Genomic DNA, 25,523 nt, shown 5'->3' with positions numbered 1-25,523 from the left:
CAATTGAGCCACCCCGGCGCCCCCTGCTGTGTGCTTCTATACATCTCCTTTTCCTCTAAAACTTCACCCACTCCACAGGGGCATATAATTCTACAAGCTCTGAGAGAAACACACCATCCTATGACAGGTTAAGATAGTGAGTCCAGAGAGAAAGGGATTCACTCAACACCACACAGCTTATCAGTGGTAGAACTGAGACAAGAGGCCAGGTCTTTTGTCTCCCAGCTTGGTGCTCCATTAACCACACAGCCATACTTTGCCATAAACACCGTTACTCCATGACTTAGGTTGACAGATACTGAATGCGGTCACTGAGGCAGGTTTCTAGTGGTCCCAAGAGACAGGGCAATTATTTCATTGTTCTGCACAAAACAACTAGGAGGGAAAGAGAAGGCACCAAGGAGGAAAAAGCTTTATTAATAGAGTCTAGGCATGTCGGGGAAACCCAGTTCAGTCACAAAGAAGAGAGGCTAATATTGGTACAGGGCAGGAGGCTAGTACTACAGAATATCCTGTTGAAAACCACGTGTGAAACTCAAACCTCCCTCTTAATATCCTAACCGTCTGAAATGCTGCTGAGTTTAGCCCTGGTGAACCTTCTGGAAGCTCCTAGTGAAATAATGAGATATGTGCATAAGGGAAGAGCACTACAGCAGTGCTGAATCTGAGCTCCATAAAAGGTTATGGGTTTAGGGTGGGAGAAGTAGAGGAAAAGATAACGGGGATGTCCTTATCTCCCACACAAGGCCATCTTGGTGTGCAGGTGAGAGAAGAACCACAAGTCTCGGACAGAGGCTAGACTGGGGCAGCAGAGGGCACTGGTTGAAGAAACACGACATCTGGGCAATCTCTGTCATTATGTGGAGAACTCTGTGCAGTCTGGTGTGAAGGCACCTCCAATAGTTCGTGGCTATTACTGGCACCCCTTCCTGAGGTCCCTTGGGAGAAAGCCATTTTGGTTCTTTTCTGACTTCATTCAGAGCAGAACTGCCAATGTCCAGCACCAAGTCCAGGGTCATAATTAGCTGAGAGGAATGGAGTGGCCACTCTATGACACCTGACCTCTTAGTCTAGATGACTTCTTTTCTAGAGCAGTCATTTTTCCCAGACCAAGAGAGATCTTGCCCAATATGGGCCCAATCTAGAAATTACTCCCACCTTCATGTGAGCACCAGGTGGAGAGAATCTTCCTCATGAGTCAAAGCTTTAGATCTTGGCCCTTGGACGATGATCCTTGGACAGAAGATCAGTCTGAAGCTGTCTGTGCCCAGACGCTGGTTTCTGTCCTCAGAGTAGCAGGCACTGCCTGTTGATGATGGGTCCAAGCGATGTGTTGAAGAGCACACTCTACTTTCACAGGCAGGAAAAGAAGAAATGAGGCAGGTTTCAGGGTAGCCAATGCCACTTAATTCTTCCATCGAATTTGCTGTAAAAAGAACAAACAATATCTGTTTCCACTGACCCCTAGAGAGAGGTAGCGGAATACAATAAAACAAGGCTAACAGCTAGATAAAGTAAGAATAAGAATGGAGAATGAAATTGAGAATTGTTTTTCTAAGATGTGGGGGAGTTTGCTTATTCAAAGATGAATCAAACACCCATCCTGTGTATCATAAATTTCATTTAGGGCATTTGTTCTGGTTCTGCCCTACGCAGGACCAAGACTCACTAGCTTTAGATAACCCAAGGATAGGTCCCAAAATATCTAACAGGGAGCTAAGCTCCATATTAACAAAAAGCTCAGCAATTTCCTGCTATGAGAGATGAGCCCGCTGTTGCCCAAATAGCTAATATCTGTTTTACCCACTTATTTCCAACAGGTAGGTCACACCTGGCCCAGGAAACTACCATCTGGATGTTCTGAATCCGTAGCAGTTGTTTCCATACTCCCTGGACTAGTACCTCCTACCCACTATGTTTAATGATTACCAGGGTGCTATGTGAAGTCTCAGCCCCAGGTCCCCAGATTACCACTGGGTCATCCCACATCTCAGGAGTAATTTCTGCTATTCAAAGCAGTGCTTCAGATCCTGAGGCCCGGAAGAGATCCTTGTATCCATGATACTCAGCAAACTGTGACCCCATCCAGGCCTTGGGGATATATATTTGATGGTACTATTGAGGACCGTCTCCTGGGACTGCTGGAGAGTATGCTTTAGCTGCTCACCGAGCTATTCAGAATGGCATCAATCTTCTCCTCCTCTGCAGATCCTTTATCCACCTTACTCCTGTATGCTAGCAACTGTTGACGATCCTTCAGGTCCCGGCAAGTCTATACACCAACAGACACAATAAAACCTCCAATCAGCCTTCTCTACGAGGGCCTTTTTCTTTCTGCCACTCTCAACATGGGGCCAAGGTTCAAGGAGAGGCTGACGGCCTATAGTGGGATGACAGTGGGGTCAAACACCTACAGAACTTCTTACTGAAGAGAAATCTACAGAGCTTATGTGGCTGGATTCAGTTCTGTGAATTCCATAAGTGCAACAAATTTATAAAAGCAGAGAGGTTATCAAAGGGCTGGGGAAATAATACAGGAGAACTCGTTCCAAACTAATTCTTGCCAGATCATTTTGTCTGTTAAGTCGAAATTGAAAGCACCTCAGGATCTAAGACAGAGAATATCATAATCCCCCATTCTCCAGTAAGGGTCTAACTCACGGTTCTCATTTCTTAGGACTCACATCAATGACGACATCATGGCACTTGAACTTGGTGGCTAAGTTCAACTTTGTGTCCACATCTTCCACCAAATTAACATACTCTTGTAGTATCTATGGGAAAAGGTACTTCTGATTAATGACTCCCAGACCCATAAAACAAAGAGCTCTAAAAGGAAGACAACAAAATTCCTGAGAAAGGCAAGAGTTCCATATCTGATGTCTACCATTCCCATGATCAACCAGAGAACTAGCTCTGCAATGGGGAATGAGGTGACTGTATGCAGTACTTCCGTGCTTGCCCAGGGCAGATGGGAAGAGCACATTCTGCCTTACCCTACAGCTAGATACCCAGGCCAGCAAGAGGTGTGCTCTAGATCTGAGCTGGTGCTATGCTCATTGCTCCTTGATGTCCTTTCTCACTGAGCTCTCCTTTTGTATCATTTGAATATGTCAGTGCTCCACATGGGCACAGTAGATGCTCCTCAAAGAGGGGCAGTCTGGGATTACTTCTAAAGGGGAGAGGAGAACTTCCCTCCTTCGCCTTTTCTATCTCAAGGTCCACTACCACCATTATGTTATCTTTAAGATAAGACCAGAGCAGGTCTCAAGTCTCCCATCACTGACCAGTAAGAGGCTAAAAGTTAGGTCTCCTAGAGGATCCTGTACCCAACACTCTTTGGGGGCCGTTACCTGGACAGGGGCACTATTCTTGTGCAAAATTTCCACAACCCGATGGAAGCCAATGGGTGCTCTCTTCTTAGTGTAGCCCAGCCAGTTCTGAAAAGGGAAGACAGGGCAGCAGTAGCTAGGCAAGACAGACTCAACACATTTTGTGACCATTCATTTTATGTTTAGACTAGAATAACATGGTGGTGAGTATGGATGGATGGGAGGTGGGAGATAGAGAAGTGAAGAGAGAGGAGTTTTTCAGAAAAGTCAAGGAATTTAAGAGGGTGGAAAAAGAGCCAAAGAGGGGCACCTGGGTGGCTGAGTCGTTAGGCGTCTGCCTTCAGCTCAGGTCATGATCCCAGGGACCTGGGATTGAGCCCCGCATCGGGCTCCCTGCTCAGCAGGAAGCCTGCTTCTCCCTCTCCCACTCCCCCTGCTTGTGTTCCCTCTCTCGCTGTGTCTCTCTCTGTCAAATAAATAAATAAATAATCTTAAAAAAAAAAAAAAAAAAAGCCAAAGCTATGAAATAAGTTCTTAGATCTACAGGCAGAAAAAAGTCTGTGAAATATGGCTAAATGAAATAAGCAATTTACTTTATAATACTTGTAGTATGAACTTATCTGGGTAGAAAAAATCCTATCCTCTGTGTTTATATTCATATAAGGGTATTTGTAAATTCATGAGGGAAAGTCTGGAAAACTACCCATCAAACTTTTAAGATTATTTGCCTTGCAGAAGGGACTGAGACAGGAGCAGGTAGACAATGGACGAGGAATTTCACATAATTTGACTGTCTGTGCTCTCATATAGTGTTTGATTTTGACACAGACATGTATTGCTTTGGTAGTCAATGTAACTTATTAAATAACTAACAACAATAACCACCACCAAAAGGGGGGGCACCTGGTGGGCTCAGTAGGTGGGACATGAAACTCTTGATCTCAGGGTCGTGGGTTTGAGCCCCACATTGGGTGTGTGGAGATTACTTAAGAATAAAATCTTAAAAAAACAAAAACCCAAACAACAAGAAAACAACAACAAAAACCTAACAGATGGGAAAACAAGAAAATTCTCAAATCCATTATAGAAAAAAGGATATTAAAAAATAAACAGAGACATGACAACCAAAGTAATGCAAGATCCTTACTGGATCCTGACAGCAAACAAACACAAAAAGAAACAAAAAGCTCTAAAGAGCGGATTTGAATACAGACTATAGATATGATATCATAATATTAATGTTAAATATCCTGAAAATGATAATAATACTATGGTTATAAATGAAATAAATGCTTAAGTATTCAAAGGAGAAGTGTCATGTTGTCTGCAACTTACTTTCAAATGGTTCAGCGAAAGAAAAAAGAGAAAGCAAATATGGCAAAAATGTTGATAAATTAGTGAAGTAAGACTTTTAGTTGTTTATTATACTATTCTCTCAACTTTTCTTTCAGTTTGACATTTTGGAAAATAAAAAGTTGGAGGAAAAATGTAAACCAATAACTAGAATGGGAGACCCCCACGAGGCCTGGGGTAACACGATGGTATGTCCAAGGCTTCAGCAGCACCAGACAGTCTCCAGGCACCCACCTTTGTGGTAAAGAGGGCATCGACATCATGCCAGGCTCGAAGCTTGGCACGGGCAGCCAGGGCCGTCAGCACATACTGTTTGTCTGGGATCTAAAAAGCAGAGACCAGGGGAATTAAGGGGGAGGAGAAATGCATCAGGGGAGAATTCTGGAAAAGATAGGCAAAAATATTCCCTGATGTTGATTCTGTCCCTTAAAATGCACAAATCTCTCAAGTCATCAAGAACCTCTTCATTCCCAAGCCCCAGCACTGCTGCAGGCCATTCCGTTTAAGTCTTCCCTCACTTCTCACACACTCACTCCTTTCTACCTTTAACCATGACCATCAAGGGACTTCCTGTATAGGGTGACCAAGCAACATCCATTCCATGCAGTCACCCTGATACTACTTTACCAAACACTGACCAATTTATATCTACCTTAAATGTCTTCTTCAGGTTGACTGGACTGCTGAACGTCCCCTAGGATGAAAGTGGAGAAGGAATTTTTTTTTTTTTTTAAGATTTTATTTATTTATTTGACAGACAGAAAGTGAGACAGCAAGAGAGGGAACACAAGCAGGGGGAGTGGGAGAGGGAGAAGCAGGCTTCCCGCAGAGCAGGGAGCCCGATGCGGGGCTCCATCCCAGGACCCCGGCATCATGACCCAAGCAGAAGGCAGACGCTTAACAACTGAGCCACCCAGGAGCCCCATGGAGAAGGAATTTTACTGTTACTGACTTTCCCAAAAACCACCCAATCTAACATTTTCTTTCCACTACGTAGACACTGTACATTTCTCTCTGTAGCCATTTAAACCCAGAAGTTAATTTAAGAGAAAAACTCCACCAGGTCTAACTGGATATCATAACTTGGTTAAACAAGACTGGATTAATAGGTATGGTGTATTTCTCAATTTTATGCCAATCTTGTGATCATTAAGATCATTCCCACCTATGATCATTAAACTCGAACCTCTTCAAAAAAACATTTTTTTTTTAAGTACCCACAAATACAAACACCCTGCTGCTCTTCTTTATACCATGTGAATCCACTTGCAATTATGGACCTTTGAGCAGGGACCAGCACTGGTGAGACTGAATGTCCCATGCTAGCATGCCAGCTCCTGGAAGCCACACAAGTCCTTTCAAACCTCTTTTTCCCCCTTGGCTCACCCCTTCTGAGGGCCAGGGAAGCTTCCGGATGGACCTCCCCAAGAACTACACACACCCACTGTTAAGAGCACACTGAAATAATTGGCTTAAAATTATCTTCTCTTGTGTGGTGAGAGAGTGTGGGGTCTTTCACACTTTGCCTGTACCTCAGCCTCCGTGTAATGGTAGAAGCACGAGTAGAAAAGCGTGGTCACTAATGGCATGTTGAGGATAGAAGCTTTGCGGGGGTGCTTCCGAAAGATCTCAGTCTGTCCTGCTGATTCTAGATGTCGATCATTTGCCTGTGGTGGAGTGAACCAAGTGAAAAAACAACAATATCTGCAGAGTAGAGGCAGGAGAGAAACATTAAATACTAAAGCCGTTGTGCTTCCTATCCTAGGAAGGAGGCAAAGAAGAGAGAAAGAAAGAAACTGCCCAGGATAACGCAGGGGAGTTTAAAATCCATAAAATGATGATAGATCCATGTTGAATGGAGGACGACTGGAGAAGTAAGGATGAAATGGGAGTTCTGGGAGAGAAAACACTTCCAGGTTAACAGCAAGAAAAAGGATGCCTGAGAACAATGAAGGGGAAAGGGCTACCATGGAAAGAGGAAATGAAAGGCTCTTAGAGGATATAACAGGAAATGACACATACAGCAGAGCATAGAGGTCTCCTAGATGCTGAATGGCACTGAGCACTAGCATTGAAGCAGAAAATGTAGAGACAAGGAGTCTAACCTCAATAATGATCTGGCGTTCCAGGAGGGTGTAATGGTCTTGAATATGTGCAGAATCTTCTGCTGAAAATGGCAAACTGGTAAAGAGCCAGAAGGTTAGTACCTCTTTCTCTACTGAAACAAGAAACAAACCCAACTAAATCAAATCACTACCGTAAGCAGAAGAGGCTCACGGCACTTCACAAATCTGATCTCAGTGCACCTTTAGAGCAACCCTGAAAGGCAGAGAGAGAGAAAGCAGAAAACAGAATAGACCTTTGGTGGGGATTCTGTATTTTAGGTTTTGCCAATTCAAGAGGGATCCTGAGGGGCGCCTGGCTGGCTCAGTCGGTAGTGTATGCAACTCTTGATCTCAGGGTTGTCAGTTCCAGCCCTCTGTTGGGTGCAGAGATTACTTTAAAAAACATAAAATCTTAAAAAAAAAAAAGAGGGATCCTGAAAGTCCACAAAATATATAGTCATCAGCGGTTTTGCTGAGGAATGAGTTAGAAACCTCTCACTGTGGGAGCTGGAATGTTTGGCGAATGAGTCACTTAGTGAATGAGTGAGCCTAGGCGACTGCCCATCATCCACAACCCAGTGAAGCCCTGTGGCTCCTGTCCTGCCTTAATGTCAATGCTTAACTCTCCTTAAGGGGTGCTTACAATTGTTAGCCATTTCCTATTGCAGAGGAATAAGGTAAAATTAAATTACCAGGCACGCTGGTACGTGTATAGGCTGATAAAGATCGCAGACATCTACACAGATATCAAGGGTCCCATCTTCAACACTATATTTTACACGTGAAAAAGTTGAGGGACAAGGAGAATCTTGCCTGAAAGTCATACATGGTAAACCAAGATGTAAGGCAGGAACAGAAGCCAGATTTTAAGCTTCCAGTTCACAGATCTCTCCTTTAGAAAGTGCTGCCTTAGTCCCATACTCCACTCACTCCCGGAAGAATTCTGAAACTCAGTTACACTATCCCAGGTAAGTGTGAGCCACAGCCAATTTTTAGAAGAGATAAAGGGAGACAGCACTAGGTTTCAGTTACTTCACTATTCTAACTCTTCTCTTTGTTCACCAGAGGCCACTATGACATAGCTCAGTATCTGGTAACATTAAAATTAAGGATTGTACAGACAAAGACAAATTTCTAAATGTGAATCCTGGAATTCCTATCCCATGAGGAATGACCAAAGCAACTGTGAATACTGAACCTGGATTAAGACCTACTGTGTAGACTCTATGCCCGTCTTGAAAGAGAAGGAAGCAAGTTTCAGCTCAATAAGTATTTAACGATAATGAAAGTTGTCCAACAACAGAATAAGCTACTTTCTTCCAATTTTAGTATATGTGCTGCCGAAGCGAGCACTAGAATAAGCTACTTCCAAGAGCAGTGAGTGTTCATCACTGGAAGAGTAGTATGTGGGGCTGGTTTTTATAGGGACTTATATCCTGGATGAACTCCTATACTGAATCAGTGGTTCTTGTGCCCTGAGGTGTCGGGGACCAGTTAACACTGAAAATAATATGGAAGGTAGTGCTGCCAACCTTTTTATTGTAATATATAAAGTCATAAAAAAAATTACATCCCATTTTACCCCCAAAAAGGGAGGGAGAGGAGGAAAAAATAATCCCAGAATAAAAGGCAGTCTTTCAAATTAGATAAATTTAACTGTAGAAAAAAACTCTTTACATTTTCTTTATTTTTCTCAATTTACTACCCATCAGTGAAAACTCTACTGGGGAATTAATGTCTGGAAGCACTGAATGAGACCAGCTTTAATGATGCTTGTACAACCCACTGTTAGCCTTTCCCTTCAAGTACCTATCCACTCCACCCTCATTTAGTCTCTTCAGTTCTCTGTATAAGAATATTTATACTTTAAAACATTTCTCCCCAATACTTACCCAATGCAGGTCTTAAGAAATTCTTTTCGTTTCTCAGGGTCCTGAATGTTCAAGTGCTCACGATAATGAGACAGCTACAAAAAAATAAACAAATAAAAGAAAGAAAGGCTTTGAACCATTTTGTCTACTTTGTCTCCTTTGAAGGGTGAAGTGGCTATGTAAGTAGCCTTTCCATCCTTAAAAAACTAAATTCTTCATTATCAGAGATTCCTCTGAGTGGGGACAGGTATGCAGGTAGGGAGAGGGTAGAGAGTAATTCAAAATTGCTCTTTGGGGACACCTGGCTGGCTCAGTAAGCAGAGCGTGGGACTCTTGATCTCGGGATTGTAAGTTCAAGCCCCACACTGGGTGTAGAGATTACTTTAAAAAAGAAAATCTTCAAAATCACTCTTTGGTTTATCTATAACTGCAATATCCAACACTGTAACCACTACCCCCATTTGGTTTACATTTACATTTAAATTAATTAAGTTAAACAATTCAGATCCTTAGTTATATTAGTCATTTTACCATGTGACTAGTGGCTACCATATCCAACAGCACAGATGGAGAATACTGCCATCATCGTAGGAAGCTCTATTGGACAGTACTAGCCTATAATGAAGCACTGAGTAGTTAAGTACCTAGCTTTACTCCAAAGTTTGGCTTCAGCCTCACTATTTAACTAAAACCAGCTTTTGCTTCAGCTTTAGCCTTTGAAAGGCCAAAGAACTAAATGCTTACTCCAACGTTATTTTCAGCACCCTTGACCTTGTACATGATCAATGGTAGCATGATCCTATAAGTAGCTAATAATTAACAACATCAGTAACATGAATAAGCCATGTCCTCTGATTCACTGCTGACACCTACTGAAGATGCACATTCAAATACTACAGGTTCTACATACAACTCTGAAAGAAAATCTCCTTATGTGCTTTCTATTTTGGAATTCTAAAAAAAGAACTGAAGCTTAAATCCCTATTTATTATTACGAGAACTAATTGATGCAATAATTAATGATGATTATAAAAGTTGCGATTTTATGTACAATTATTAAAACTTTCCAAGAACCAGGGAGCCTGGATGGCTCAGTTGGTTAAACATCTGACTCTCGGTTTTGGCTCAGTTCATAATCTCAGGGTCCTGAGATCGAGCCCTACATTGGGCTCCATGTTCAGCGCAGAGTCTCCTTGTCCCTCTCCCTCTGCTCTTCCTCCTTCTCTCTCATAAATAAAATCTTTAAAAAAAAAAAAAAAACCTTCCAAGGATTAAAAAATAGATTGACAGTTAATATCAATATTAAGAGAATGAACTGACTTCAGGAAGGACAGTATATCCTTTTAGAAACAAGTGTATAAAAATGAAAATGAATAGAGATTATATAATAATCTAATCTTCATAAAATATCTAGAATATAATCATTCTTAGTATCAAAGAAAGTAATCTTTAAGAGCTATAGTTAATTTTTATTGTTCAATTCCATTTTGGCCTTAAGTCTTTAATTTAAACAAAGTCCTTCAATTCAAAAATAATAGAGAAAGGAAGAAAATAAGAATGCTTTAGAGGAAAATGAGCTACCCAAAACACATTTATTTTCACTAATCAAACTTCAAAAAACAAACTTTATAAGAATGCTGTATGAAGAAAATTCCTTACAGTTTCAAATCTATGGAGATTAAAAATGTAAACAAAAAGCATTTCCAAATGATTGCTACAGACTGCCAGTCATTTTCAGTAGATTATGATAAAGGATTTCTGAGATTTTCCCACGCCTTGAATATTAAGTACAAGTTCCTTTTACAAAACGGTACTGAAAAACATTTTCCTGAATTACATTCTGCTGGGCAAAGGTTAGCAAGGTTATTAGACGTGCCAGCTGAATGTGAGCCCTGATCTCACCACAAACGTGTGCTACAGTGAGGCAGTGACTGAAGGAACGAAACGGCAGTGACTGCCATTGATGGTGCTGAGGAATTCTAACCCTTGCACTATAAGGGCAAACTTTCAAAAAGTGGATCACTACAGTTTTAATAATATAATGAAATTTTTGGTACAATTTCAGCTTTATTCTTGTATTCCAGGAGTTTATTCTGTAATGGTGAAAATCTGCCAAAAATCAGTTATAACACTCAGTCATTGAGCTCTCAGCCAAAATGTGTATTGGGTGCACCACCAGCTTGACCTATCTTCCTTCTTGACCTATATCTGGTTTCTTATCCCTCTTTTTTTTTTTTTATTATGTTATGTTAATCACCATACATTACATCATTAGTTTTTGATGTAGTGTTCCATGATCTTATCCCTCTTAACTTACAACATTTTCTAGTATTGGAAGCCAAAACCCAAAAGCTCCTATAAACCAGGATCTGAAAACAACTAGAAACTAAAAAACAAATTACAAATTGACCAGGCCAGTTTTTATTCATTCTTCAAAAAAATATTCATAAGCCCAATCAAAAGAGCATATAAAAAGAAATAATACATCACTTGGATTAAGTTTTCAGGCTTCCCAGATGCCTTTCTCTTTTGGATGCAATCAATACCAAAGGAAAGGAACTGTTAACTACTCTGGGATCTCGGAGACTGGGTTTTGGCTTACATTTCTGTTAAACAGGTCCCCAACTGAAACAAAGGCCACACTTACCGCAAGCTCTTCTGTTCTATCTAGGAACCTGGGAAGAAGCAGAAGGGAGCAGGGCATTTTTATCTATTGATGTGTGGCAATGTAACCTCACAAAATAGGATGGCTGCTCTAGGAGAAACATAATTCAAAATTCATTTGCCTCTATACATGAGTAAGCCCTCCTCTTCTTAAACTTTCTACCACCAGCAACCTCTTGAAAACACATGGTGGATCAAATATTATTGTTCCCCCTGATCGCTCTCGCTGAAAAAGCAAGGACAAGAAGGCACTGCAGGACACTAATAACTTTGTAATGTTAACAGGTCTGATAGAAAGGCTCAGAGCCTCCACAAAACCTTAGTTCACAGTAATCTTACAGGGATTTTTGGAAAAACTAAAGCACTCTTCTCTGTCAGTACAATCTTGGAAACAGATTTTCTATATTGTTCTGTTGTTTTCACGTACAGTGTAGAAAGAGCTTTGTCTCTCTCAATGGTGTAAGGTCTTGCAGAACAAGGACTTTGTCTTCTGATTCCTTCCTATTCTCAATGGACCACTATAATCAAATCACTGCTTTGACCTAGAGGCGATGCTTAATAAAGCCTTGTTGATGGGGCGCCTGGGTGGCTCAGTCGTTAAGCGTCTGCCTTTGGCTCAGGTCATGATCCCAGGGTCCTGGGATCGAGCCCTGCATCGGGCTCCCTGCTCAGCGGGAAGCCTTCTTCTCCCTCTCCCACTCCTCCTGCTTGTGTTCCCTCTCTCGCTGTCTCTCTCTCTGTCAAATAAATAAAATCTTTAAAAAAATAAAAAATAAAAATAAAAAAAATAAAGCCTTGTTGATTGGGAAGGGAGCGAATTAAGGAAGGGAACAGCCTGCCTAAATGAACACGTCTTCTGCAAATTCCTGGCTAACCATCTCTAATCTTGGCCCTGACCAAGTGATCTGCTTTCCCACCTTTGTCTTTGGGACAGCTCATCACTGTGCTAGAGTCACTGGGTAATTGGAGTTTCCTTGGGCCACGTATCACCCTAAAAAGAGGTTCCAACCCCTTCCCTGGCATTGAAGAAAGGACATAATAGATACACATTTTAATCTACTGGCAGGAAAGTCTCTACTGATTAGAATGAGATAAGTAAGGAAGGAAAACATGGTAGAAGACACTCCCCTGCCCTGGGCCTCCAGTAGCTATGCCCACCTCTTGCCTCTCCACCTATCAGATTCCTATCTAGTCTCAATTCCTAACCTCTTCCATAAGGCTTTCTTTGGGTATCCTGGCTGAAACTTATATTTGCTTCTTCTACTCTTCCATTGTACTTCCCACTGGCATCACTGGGGACCAAGTAGTAAGAGATACCTTAAAATGCTTAAAAATATTAATAATACAGACTAGGCATTACACTAAGTGCTTTTCCCACACTAACTCTTAATCTTCATCACTTGTGGGGTAGGAATCATCATTTCCATTGTATCGTTGTGGAACTGATGCTAGGAGAGGTTAGGGAACTTGCTCAAGGTCACTTCATGAACTAAGTGGTGGTGCCTGTATTCAATGCAGGTTATGTTGGACTCCAGGGTCTGGTTCTTAACCACCTGCTACACTATCATTTTATCACTGGCTGAGGTACATTATTAGTTATCCCATCATGTTTCAGTATCTCACCTAACAACAAAAAAGGACAGTGTCTTCTCTCTTTGTATCCTCCAGAGAGCTTTGAATAAAGTACTTTGTAAACTTTATAGACAAGATGATCAGTTCTTACCTGAAGAGGTCCAAAAGCAGCTTTTGATCCCCTATTTCTTTAAGGAAGTGAATGAGATGTCTCAGGGCAACCTGTCGCACCTCCAGCTCTCGGAAGAGGATCTCTGGTAGGCAGGAAGGAGTTAGGTGGAGAAAGATTAAAGCCTATTATTCAAGCCTGAAATTGGTCTCCCTCCTCATACATTCCAAACATCTCCTCAAAGCCAATCACAAGCGAGGAACAGCTTTTTGTGGCACCAATTCCTCTGGATCAACCCACCACCAGCACACTCCATGGTCCAGGGCAACTCTTGGCCATTCAATCAGCCCTCAGTTCTCACCAACCCAACCAGCAGGCACCTAGCATAGACTCTGAGGTCCTCAAACCAACAGAGCCATCTGTCTGTCTAGTAAATAGGGAGGCTTTGGAGTTAATGTATTTACCACCCTACAGGATGAACAACCACCCTCAGAGATGAGAAGAATACTCTGAAGTCTTAGGCCACCCCAGCTGTCTTTGAAGCAGAGCTGATGATGGTGAATTCTGATAATGGAAGCCACAATGCCATTCTCCCTTCAAATGTAGCAGGCATCTTGTCATCTGAAGATTTCTCTCAGTTCATGCTCACCTTTGCTCAGTGTCCTTTTCAGGAAGATCAGAACCTAGAGGAAAAGAGAACAAAGAATAAGTTACCCTGTGTAACCTACAAACACAAAGCCCTGCCCTGAGCTCCTGATGTGTAGGAATGAGGTGACTCCTTAGGAATCTTGGCACATTCAGACAACAGATTTCTCTTTGGGATGGAAGGACAGGTGATAGACATGTGGAATTGAGCTGTGTCTCAGAGACATTCCCATACTGGCAAGAGACACCTCCCTCTGGGAGAGACTGCTCTCATGCCTCTCCTGCCTCACATTACTTTTTTATTGTTGTTTTTATTTTTTTAAAGATTTATTTATTTGAGAGAGAGCGCATGCGAATGTGCACTTACACGCGTGCACACAGCAGCGAGAGAAGCAGAGAGAGAATCTCAAGCAGACTCCCTGCTGAGCTCAGAGCCCCATGCAGGGCTCGATCTCACGACCCTGAGATTATGACCTGAACTGAAATCAAGAGTGGGTCACTCAACCGACTAAGCCACCCATGCGCCCCTCAGATTACTTTTTTTTTTTTTTAAAGATTTTATTTATTTATTTAACAGAGAGATAGAGAGAGAGAACAAGCAGGCAGAGAGGCAGGCAGAGGGAGAGGGAGAAGTCGGCTGCCCGCCGAGCAGGGAGCCCGATGCGGAGCTCGATCCCAGGATCCTGGGATCATGACCTGAGCCGAAGGCAGCTGCTTAACTGACTGAGCCACCCAGGCGCCCCCCTCAGATTACTTTTTAGAACAGAGTAGCCAACCTGCTGCTTCTTGATTATAATCAAGAGTTCCACATCCGATGCATTTCCTGCCAGCCGAGCCTCAGAGCAGGTATTACTGAGGATCCTACACTTCAGGAGGAATCCAGGATCTCTACTAGACATTTAACCTAAAATGTTAAACTCCTATTCTGATCAGGCTTCGAGAAACTAATGAGAACAACAATTAAGCAAAAGACAAAGCCCACTACTTACTGCAGTAATGACGTTTCCGTCGTGCACGCTGACTGCTTCTTCCAGGAGTCGTAGCTTGTCCTGTAAGGAGCGGAATCGTTCTAGAGAGCAGACCTGGCAGTACAAGAGCAGAGTTAGTGTGCAAGGAAGTCCACATGTCTTCATGGAGTCCTGCTGCAGCCAAAGGCTGGAGATCACTCATTCTCTTTTAAATGACGTATAATTGACATACAGTAAAATCTACTCAAGCATAGAGTTCAGCGAGTTTGACAAGTACGTATAAAATTCCATCTAACTGTTACCACCATCAAGATACAGAACAACTCCATCATGCCAAAATGTTCCCTTGTGGGCTGATGTCAATGCCCTCCTTCCATCCCTAACTCCTGGCAGCCACTCATCTTTCAGTCACTGAAGTTTTCTCTTTTCCTAAATTTCACAAATAGAATCATACAATATGTACTCTTTTACATCTGACTTCTTTCACTCAATATCACATTTCTCAGAGGAATCTATATGTTGTGATGAGTACCACTAGTTTGTTCCTATTCACTGGTAAGTAGTTTTCATTGTATGGACAGATCACCATTTATCCATTTATCTACTGAAGGATATTTGGGTTATTTCCATTTTGGGGGCTATTATGAATAAAGCTGTTGTGAAAATCTGTGTTGTCTTTTTTTTTAAGATTTTATTTGAGAGAGAGAAAGCACGCACACGAGAAAGTGGGCACATGGGGGGTGGGGCGTGGGGCGCAGAGGGGGAAGGACAAGGAGACTCTGCACAGAGCGCGAGCCCAACATAGGGCTCAATCCCAGGACACTGAGATTATGATCTGAGCTAAAACCAAAAGTCAGACACTCAGCCTACTGAGCCACCCAGGTGCCCCCGTGTATAAGTCTTTGAGCATATTTCAATTATCTTGGATTGTAAATGTCTAGCAATAAAATTAAGTATATGTTTAACTTTGTAAGAAGCTGCCAGACCATTTTCCAGAGTAGTTTTAACATTTCACTTTCTTGCCCCCACTGTATGAGAGAGCTCTAGCTCCTTCACAGCCTCCCAGTGCTTGGTATGATCAGTATTTTTAAATTTAGCCACTCTAGTGGCTGTACAGTAGTATCTCACAGTTTTAATTCACATTTTCTTGATAACTGTTGATGTGGAAGATCTTCTCAAGTGCTCTTTGGCCATTCATGTACCTTTTTTCTGATATAACTGAAATCTTGTGCCAAGTTTCTTACTGGGTTGTTTATCTTCTTATGAAAGATAATCATTGTCCTTTATATAGTCTGGATAAAAATCCTTTACAATATATGTATTTTGCAAATATTTTTTCTCAGCCATGATGGTTTTTCCCCCACAAGAACTCTCTCTCCAGTGACCTCACCTTGCCCTTCCGGAGGCGCCACACTGTGTCACTGGGGCTCCAGTCATTGCTGTAATCCTGGAATGTTAACAACACATGAATCTCAGGAAGTTAAGGGATCAGAATTATCAGTGTGCCAGCTCCTCACCTGAAACTCATCTTTATTCCCCGATAGGGAAATATTTTATGGGAGGAGGAAATGAATGGAAAAAAAAAAAATGAAGAACAGGGATAGTCTTGTTCTGAGTTTCTGAAGGAATTAGAATAGGGACAATGAAGGCAAGAAGAGATGGATCAAAGAGGGAAAGAACCGACTGACAAAACCCTATGCCTAGTGGCTCAGGATTTCATTCACCAGATATAATCAGTCACGTTTTGGGATTCTAATGAATGACTCTGCAGACAGAAGGAAAGAGGGAGACATGTTCCTCTTCTGGACCTTATAATAGTTTCTTCCTTATGAATGAATTTGCTTTGTTATGTGCTTCTTGGGAATATGAGCTCCACCAAGCTTCCAGACCACAGCAATGATCAAAAGTTTCAAAGTACAGCCTCCAAAAGGCAGTATAATGGGTAAAGAAAGTGTACTAAGAATCAGAAAACAGATTGTGAGTCCCAGTTCCACCACTTAATAGCTATGAGACCCAAGGCAAACCCTGATGTTTAAATACCCAGTTTTCTTATCTACAAAAAAGTTAAAATAATAGCTGCTCAAAAAGTTGGAAATATCAAGCAAGATAATGTACATCAAAGCGCTTGGAACTTGTAAAGTGTCACACCAGTGTAAGCTATAACTCACCCTGTATTCCCCCTTGGGTCTGCCCAGCTCTGGAGCATAGCTTTTGGCAGGTACGTCCGACAGAGCTGAAAAAGAACAGGCAGCTGGTTCAGAAGGACACCATCTTCAGGTCAACCCTTTCCTCTATTGCTTCCTTCTCACGCACATTTTTTTGACTTGTGAGTTCCCAAGGCATCTGAGACATCTTTATGGCCCAAAGTAGATCTTAGCTCCTCCCCAAAGACAGCATCCCTAGAAGTCACCCCTTGCTCCTATAGCCAGCATGATCTTGACCTCCTTATTCAGTAACAGAAAATTTCTCTAACAATGGTGGTAGATTCAGAAGAAATTTCATCTAATTACCACCTTTCCCCATGACTCCCCAGACTGTATCTCATATCAGTAACATCTCCCACAGCAATCAAGAGCAGAGGGTCAATGCTTACCATCAGAAAGGGACTGGAAACTTCCAGGTCTAGTTCTCCCTGAAGGTAAAGAATATGTAAGGGAAGAGATCAATAGTTCAAGTCGGAACCATTTCATACTTGGTTAAGAATGCAGTATGTAGGGCGCCTGGGTGGCTCAGTTGGTTAAGCAACTGCCTTCAGCTCAGGTCATGATCCTGGAGTCACAGGATCGAGTCCCGCATCGGGCTCCCTGCTCAGCAGGGAGTCTGCTTCTCCCTCTGACCCTCCTCCCTCTCATGCTCTCTGTCTCTCATTCTCTCTCTCTCAAATAAATAAAATATTTAAAAAAAAAAAAAAAGAATGCAGTATGTATAGAACCTTTTTATGCAATATGGGAACTCAGGCTTAAAAAAACCTCCATTCAACTTCAGAAATTTGAGGTGCCAAGAAAAACACAGGGTGGAAAATTTTTTAAATTCTGGTAAAATATACGTGATGTAAACCTGAGCATTTTCTACCATTCTTAAATGTACAGTTCAGTGGCACTGAGTATATTCACACTGTATAACTATCACCACTACCCATATCCAGAACTTTCTCATCATCCCAAACTGAGACTCTCTACCCATTAAACAGTAACTCCCCATGCTTCCTTATACCTCCAGGCCCTGGTAACCACTATTTTACTGTCTTTCTGAACCTGACTATACTAGGTATCTTACAGAAATGGGATCATACAGTATCTTTCCTTGTATGTCCGGCTGACTTTTTTTTAAGGAACTGCCATACTGTGCTCCACAGCGGCTGCACCATTTTACATCCCCACTGGCAGTGCACTAGGGCTCCCAACAGCAATGCATAGGGGTAGGCAGGAATGCTGACCACAGCAAATTTCTTCAGTACTTGCCACAGAGCTAATGTCAGTTTTGTTCATCGTGTTCCTGAAACCCAGTCTCATCCCTCTGAATTTCTCTCATTTCTCCCACTTCTAATCCCTAACTGCCAGCTCCAAAGATAATTCTTTATCCTTCAATAGTTTTTTTCTTCCAGAGTAAATGATAATTATAGCCTGAGTGGTTTTTTGAAAAGAGAAAAGGAGGGCCCTCTGTCCCTTTAACCATCACTCTTTACCTCTAAAAAAGCTGCTCAGGGAGTAGGTAGAAGCAGGTTTGGGTAGTTGTGCGTAGGTGGAGAAGCTGTTCCGGCTCTTTAGCTGTTCACGCCCCTCCTGGCTCGACCCACTATTACCAGCAGTCTCTTTGATGGACCATGAGATACCTGTGAGATAGTAAGAACTAAATCAGTGATTCTCATCCAAGATAAACCTTGAAATCCAGCATTCTGATAAACACTGAAAGTTTTTCACCAGAGGCCCTGGTCCCTTATTAACATGGACTTAAAAAATTGGGGCAGGGAGAAAGGATAAAATCAGATAGACTAATCAACAGAAAGAGGAGCAAAGGAAATTAATAAATGGATCACAGAAAAGGAAATTCAAGTGGCTACTAAACATATGAAAAAGGGGCGCCTGGGTGGTTCACTCCTTAAGCGTCTGCCTTCAGCTTAGGTCATGATCCCAGGGTCCTGGGATCAAGCCCCGCATTGGGCTGCCCCCTCAGCGGGAGCCTGCTTCTCCCTCTCCCACTCCCCCTGCTTGTGTTCCCTCTCTTGCTGTGTCTCTGTCAAATAAATAAATAAAATCTTAAAAAAAAAAAAAATATGAAAAGATGCTCAACCTCACACTTAATAAGAGAATTACACAAAGTATACTGAGATACCTCTGGCCCCTCTAAGACTGGCAAAGATCCAAAGTCTGATAATACTCTGTTGGCAAGGCTGTGGGGAAAGAGGAACACTTGAACATTGCTGGTGGGAGTACACTGGTGCAACCCCTGTGGAGAACAATCTGGCAACGTGTACCCCATACAGATGCAAATACCCTCTGCCAGTGATTCCACTCTAAAAATTGATCTTTCATGTATTCATATTGGGCAGGAAATAAGGTTATTGATAGCAATATAAACAAGGAAAGATTGGAAATTATCTGAAGTTCATCAAAAGTGGACTGGTTAGGGGCACCTGGGTGGCTCAGTTGGTTAAGTGTCTGCCTTTGGCTCAGGTCATGATCCCGGAGTCCTGGGATCAAGCCCCACATTGGGCTCCCTGCTCAGGCGGGGAGCCTGCTTCTCCCTCTGCCTCTGCTGTTCCCCCTGCTTGTGCTCTCTCTGTCAAAGGAATAAATAAAATCTTAAAAAAAAAAAAAAAAAAGTGGACGGGTTAAATAAGTTATGGAAAATCCATACAGTGTAATCCTATGCTGCTGTTTTCAGAGAGAGTGAGAAACTTCTTTATGTACTGATATAGAAAGATCTCCAAGCTATATTGCCAAGTGAAAAGAATAGGGTATATAAAGTATGCTACCATTGGTATAAAAAAGGGAATAAGAATATATATTCCTATATGCATTTCCAAATGTAGAAAGAATCTTTAGTTGAACACACAAGAAGCAAACAACAGCAGTGTCTTGGGACAGAAGGAACTGAGAATAGTAGATGCATGATAGTGTGGGAGGGAAACTTTACATTGTATGCCTAAAATACTTGATTTTCAAATCCTGATGGTATTTCCTATATTAAGAAAAAATTTTTAAATATTCTTAAAAATCAGATGGACTGGGCAAAGGTGTTAAGTGGTATTATAAAACAGCTAGACAGTGGGCCTGGTGGCTAAGGAAGTCAGTCCTGCCAGCCAGTTATGAGCAATTAAGCCAGCAGTTCCAAATATGACTGAATATTAGAAGCACCTGCAGTACCCATTATAAATTAAGACTTCCCACCCCCACCCCTGAGACCTACTTAATCAGTTTCTGGAGTAAAGCCTAGGAACCTAACTTTAATAAGCACCCCAAAGGAGTCTGAAATAGCCAGCCAAGCATTAGCCCCAGGATGGCAGACCTAGAGAGCCATATGGGAACCACCACTGTTATTTCCTCAAGTTTCTTCTGGGGTTAAATTTCCAAATGTATGCTCATCTAAAAATAGTCTACCTTCATTCCCCTTCCTAACAAGCACTGAGGAGACAAGCAAGCGGAGCCTTCATTAGTGACAAGAACCCTGAATATCAATCCCTTCCTACAGCCTCCTCTACTTACTTCCCACAGGTTCCCCACTCCAGCTGACTCTTTCCAGGTCATCGTCATCCTCATCATCCACGAAGTCGCGAAGACTATTCACTGCTCTCTTGGATTCCTTTAACTGCAGAGGGACATAACGCAGGGCACTCAGGTAATCACTACTTCCACCTCTCTCTTTGACAACCAAGAAGGCTGAGCAATTGGGACTTAACATGGCCAAAACTTTCACTCTCTGCAATAGAAAGCCTAGCCTGCTAGATATTTGCCAAGAGAACAAATTGCTTTTTAGCCAACACTGAAGTCCAGTGGCAAGAATTAGAAGGAATTAAAGCTGCTTTTAAGTTCTAATCATATACCTGGCAATGACTTGCTGTGTAAACCTGGGTGAGTTTATCCATCTCTCCAAAAATAAATCCATTTCCCCATTTGTAAAACAGATGCAAAAAGACAACATCCAATCCAGTTCATCATTCAAAAATAACAAATTACATCACATGATAAAAGACTTGGGATTCTGAGGGAAAAAAAAGAAACTGAAATCACCTTAAGAATAAAAGTAAGAAGGGCAGAGAATTGGTTTTTACAATCCTTCTGGCTCTTTTTTGAGGGCTCTTCTCTATGAAGATTTTTCTAAAGATCTAACCCAAAACATTTCTGAGCCTAATGGAGACACAGTCAAAAGCCAGGTTACCAAGGATGTGAGAGGAAGAAATTTTAGAATGGCAATGTGGAGGAGGTGTGACCTGCAGCAATTGTTCATGAAGACCTACCTGTGAGAGCTCATCATCTTCATCATCAAAGGTGAAAGCCTTGAACTTGGAGCTGTTCCAATATTCCTCCTCATCACCCTTTGTCCGATTCATCTGGAATAAGAGTAAGACAGATATATGTCCCTCCCTGGATTGCTTCCAAAAGAGCGCCAAAAGCTTTAGATTCCTTCACTGCAAACTCTCCCTCCCACCCCACCCTGCAGTTATTGGAGATGTTTAAAAGAATTTGAGAAAGGAAATACTGAATCTGTCACGTCAAATCAGATCATTAGGTCTCCAACTGATCAAACCATACTTCTGATCCATTATCCGTTAATTACCCACAAGTAGTCATTCATTCCTAGAACAACTACTTTGTTCAAGGCACTCTCTCAGGTGTTGAGGGGATATTTACAAAGTGCAAGACACAGTCCCTCTTCTGAAGAACCCTACAACAGAACTGGGTATTCAGCATTGATACATATAAAGGTAACAGTACAAGACAGGCAAGAGTTATAAAAATGCATCACAAATTTTGCTGAATACACAAGATCAAAGTATCAACAAAACAGATAAGAACTGCATTCATGTATTGTTCAACATATATCTATTATTGAGTGCCATCTTTGAGGCACTGTTCTAGGCTCTGTGAATACTACAGTGAATAAAACTGGCAAATATCTTGCTCTCATATATGCTTGCTAAATGCCAGAAGAAAGAAAGCAAAGATTAAATGAAACAGAATTATCCTGCCTGTATCTTCAAATTATGAGTAACTGACCAAAAAGTATTGGCCAAAATTTAGGAACTGAGGGTGTGGCTAAGAAAAGTATAATAAGAATCAGTCAAAACACTACAAGTCCCTCTCATAATTCTAAAATTAGATTTCAGGACAACCCTCTCAGGTCCCCTCCCTCTTTGGGAGCTTTGTACTATCACTCAATAAACTTTACTATAAAAAAAAATTAGATTTCACTCTGAAAAAAATGTTTTGCCCTAGAATTACAAACTTAATTATCAATGCCAACTGGATAGAGTGAAAACTGATTTAAACGAAGAACTAGTTACCAAAACTCCCAAAGCAACAAAAATAACTCCAAAGGCTACACATCAAATTCTGAAGAATCAATTTGCTTTTCGTTTTATTTCAATAGTACCTTCACAACAGAAGCTTCAGATAGACTCATCATGGCAGCCCTGTTGAAGCTTCTTTTTTAATTGTGTTTTTTCCCCTTAGGATTGAATTGTAAGAATTCTTTTTAAAAAAAAAGATTTTAGACGAGATCGGCGCGCTCACGGTGGGTTGGCTTATTTTAAAAGAGAGAGAGTGCGCGTGCGCGAAAGAGCATGCGTAGGGGGAAGGGGAGAGGAAATCTCAAGCAGACTCTGCACTGAGCGTGGAGTCTAATGTGGGACTTGATCTCATGATCCTGAAATCATGACCAGAACCAAAATTATGAGTCAGTCGCTTAATCAACTGAGCCACCAGGTGCCCCTGTTGAAGCTTCTGATGGCCCTTAACATACTCTACAGACATTCCTCGACTTACAATGGGGTTAACATCTGGATATACCCAATGTAAGTCGAAAATATTGTAAGTTGAAAATGCTAAACAGCACAGCTTATCCTAGCCTACCTTAAATGTGCTCAGAACACTTATACTAGCCTCAGTTGGGCAAAATCATCTAACACAACGCCTATTTTATAAAAAGTGTTGAATATCTCATGTAATTTATTGACTGCTGTACTGAAAGTGAAAAACAATGACTGTGTGGGTGCAGAATAGTTTAAATATATCGGTTGTTCACCCTTGTGATCATGTGGCTGACCAGGAGCTGGGGCTCACTGCCACTGCCAAGCATCAAAAGACTATCGTGCTGTATATCGCCAGCCCAGGAAAAGATCCAAATTCAAAATTCAAACTACGGTTTCTACTGAATGTATATCACTTTTGGGATACCTGGGTGGCTTAATCGGTTAAGGGTCCAACTCTTGATCTTAATTCAGGTCTCGATCTCAGGGTCATGAGTTCAGGCCCCGTGCTGGGCTCCACACTGGGTGTGTAGCCCACTTCAAAAAAAAAAAAAAAAGAATATATATATTCTTTTTTTTTTTTTAATATATATAAGATATATATATATATATATATGAATGTGTATCACTTTCACACCATCATAAAGTTGAAAAATTTTAAGTTGCACCACTGTAAGCCAGGGAATCATCTGTGCTCTCACTTCCTGATTCTTGTGTTTTCAGGGGATACAGGAATTGCAAAGGTACGGTGGGAATTTTCTACTATCTGATCCCTTCCCATGGCGGACATCACTAATTGATTTCTACTGAACCCAGATGTAACTTAAAAATCCTTCTGTGTATTTAAAGCCAAATAAAGCTGGCAGATACAATGAAATCATCCCTCATGGTGGTACAAGCACAAGCTTTATAGTAGGCAGCTTTGAATTCAAATCTTGGTTTCCCAATTCTGAGCAAACTGGTTAAATAAATTTTACGTCTAGGCCTTGGTGAAAATGATACCCTACCTCACAGGATTGCAGTGAAGAAATAGGACTCAGGAAACACCTAGCAGGAAGTACATACAAAGGTCAATTCTTTTAGTACAGGATATTTTACTGATACCTTTCCATCTTGGTTTCCTTATCTCTAAAATGGGCATAACAATAGACACCTAACTTACAAAATTGTTGTGAGCTTTAAACTAGTTAATACTTGCAGAGCACTGGGGCACCTGGGTGGCTCAGTCGCTGAGCGTCTGCCTTCAGCTCAGGTCATGATCCCAGAGTCCTGGGATCGAGCCCGCATCGTGCTCCCTGCTCAGCAGGAAGCCTGCTTCTCCCTCTCCCACTCCCCCTGCTTGTGTTCCCTCTCTCGCTGTCTCTCTCTGTCAAATAAATAAAATCTTTAAAAAAAAAAAAAAAAGCTAGAAAGAAAATATTTTTTAAGCAATCCTAAAGATTTAAAACAACTAACTTGACACAAAAATGCTGAGAATGGCTCTCACAAACACGGAAGACTTTGTAGAGCATGTAAATGTCCCTGGCACAGGGACAACTTACAGAGCGCTCTGTCATCCTCACAACAGCTCTATAAGGTAGGCCTAGTAGATTTCATCTCTATTTCACTGATGAGGAAGATGAGGCACAAAAGGATTAGGTACCAAAACCACTTTGCTAATTGCTCCTATAATCCAGGTTTTCAGGCTCCTGGATCCTTTCCACTCTGACATGCAAGGTCCTTCTCTGTTTCACTCTAGGGAAAACCAGGGCAGGTCCTTACTTCCCTGCAGTAAATAAATTTCAAGCATAGCATATGTCCAACAAGCCCAGTAATCCACCAGTGGATTTCTGGAATCTTTTTTAACCATGCAACCGCAGTGGATACTTGACACCAATTTGTGCTTTTAAAGCCAAATCAGAGCCTAGATTTACTTGCCAAGGAAAGAGATAAAGTTAATTTAACGTCTCTAGAAGTTACACCAACCAGGTACGATTTTAAAAGTGACGGGAAAAGGTGCTTCAACATGATTTCATATACAGCAGAGGCTTGTTCCTATCGTCACCTGTTCACTTAAAGCCCACAAGACAGGGCAGCAAATCCAAGGAACATTAACAAAGGAAAGGAAAACAGGCATCAGGAAAAAAATACACAACCAACACGCCCCCTGCTTCAGGACGCTTCACAAACCAGCTACCGAGAAGTTAGATTCAGATTCAATTACGATCTTCGGAGCCAGGCTTATTACAGGTGAAGCTAAGAACTAAGACCAGGGAATGTGGGTTAACCGAAGACGACTCTACGGGCGAACGTCCAGGAAGCCATGGATCTACTGCAGTCGCCAGAGCCCGGCGGATCGCTGGCAGAGTAAATGCTCCTTAAAAATCAAATGTCGAGGTTCACTAACAGCCCCAATCCCGAGCGTACTCGGGCTCCCGGCGTACTCGGTCGCTCCGACTGCCAGAGTCGGGCCTGGGGGGGTCTAGGGACGCCTCAGAGAATACGGGAAAAGGATGTTTGCGGAGAGGCTGGAATCAGCCACACACGCGGCCCACACGGCTTGGGACACCCTCACCTCTTCCACACCGAGCCCACCCTTTCAGGACAGCGTCAGACTCTTCCGCCGCTGGACCACCCTTTCTAGTCAGGCTAGGCGGCGTAGAAAATGGGCGGAAGCTTATTCGAGGAGTGGGGCGGTGGGAGGGAATGTGAGTCAAGAGGGGAGCCGCAGGGCATGCTGGATATTGTAGCCTTTTCCCCTCCGCCGTCAAGCGTGTTCTGGACGGGACACAGAACTCTTTGACTACAGCTCCCAGAACTCCCAGCTCACCGCGCCTACGTCGTTTCCTTTACTTTTAGCGCGACCTTCCGAGGTTATCCAGCGGGTTACTCAACAAGACTACAATTCCCATGAGGCTCAGCAGGGCCAATTCAGAGGCTAGGGAAACAATGAGAC

The 25,523-nt window shown here is 42.1% G+C and overlaps 1 protein-coding gene across 2 annotated transcripts; it reads right to left on the bottom strand.

Moving 5' to 3' along the window:
* Window positions 1–383: 383 nt before the first annotated feature.
* On the bottom strand, window positions 384–25,255 carry VIPAS39 (VPS33B interacting protein, apical-basolateral polarity regulator, spe-39 homolog). Of its 2 annotated transcripts, none has more exons than XM_034993246.1 (20): window positions 25,143–25,255; window positions 21,077–21,169; window positions 20,325–20,427; window positions 18,305–18,451; window positions 17,213–17,251; window positions 16,788–16,852; window positions 16,010–16,066; window positions 14,641–14,733; window positions 13,656–13,689; window positions 13,049–13,151; window positions 11,309–11,336; window positions 8,683–8,756; window positions 6,791–6,866; window positions 6,218–6,352; window positions 5,338–5,379; window positions 4,920–5,009; window positions 3,354–3,440; window positions 2,685–2,774; window positions 2,168–2,272; window positions 384–1,426 (listed from the first exon to the last, which is right to left on the bottom strand). In XM_034993246.1, exons 2-20 carry the CDS (start codon window positions 21,167–21,169, stop codon window positions 1,406–1,408), a joined length of 1,482 nt encoding a protein of 493 aa, XP_034849137.1. In that variant the 5' UTR covers window positions 25,143–25,255; the 3' UTR covers window positions 384–1,405. The 2 variants fall into 2 exon arrangements, with proteins under 2 accessions (XP_034849137.1, XP_034849139.1); XM_034993248.1 differs by lacking the exon at window positions 25,143–25,255 and adding an exon at window positions 20,663–20,820 and having other exon boundaries at window positions 21,077–21,168.
* Window positions 25,256–25,523: the final 268 nt, after the last annotated feature.

Source organism: Mirounga leonina, unplaced genomic scaffold (genome assembly GCF_011800145.1).
Source record: "Mirounga leonina isolate KUSES-001 unplaced genomic scaffold, KU_Mleo_1.0 Mir_82, whole genome shotgun sequence".
Lineage (NCBI taxonomy): Eukaryota > Metazoa > Chordata > Mammalia > Carnivora > Phocidae > Mirounga > Mirounga leonina.
This window is presented reverse-complemented; position numbering and strand designations above follow the sequence as displayed.

Excerpts from the sequence above, each read along its gene's own strand:
- VIPAS39 (XM_034993246.1), bottom strand. The coding sequence starts at position 21,169 with ATGAATCGGACAAAGGGTGATGAGGAGGAATATTGGAACAGCTCCAAG. Across the intron at positions 3,441-4,919 it reads ATGCCCTCTTTACCACAAAG|AACTGGCTGGGCTACACTAA; the intron begins GTGGGTGCCTGG and ends TTCCCTTTTCAG. Across the intron at positions 2,775-3,353 it reads AGAATAGTGCCCCTGTCCAG|ATACTACAAGAGTATGTTAA; the intron begins GTAACGGCCCCC and ends CTTTTCCCATAG.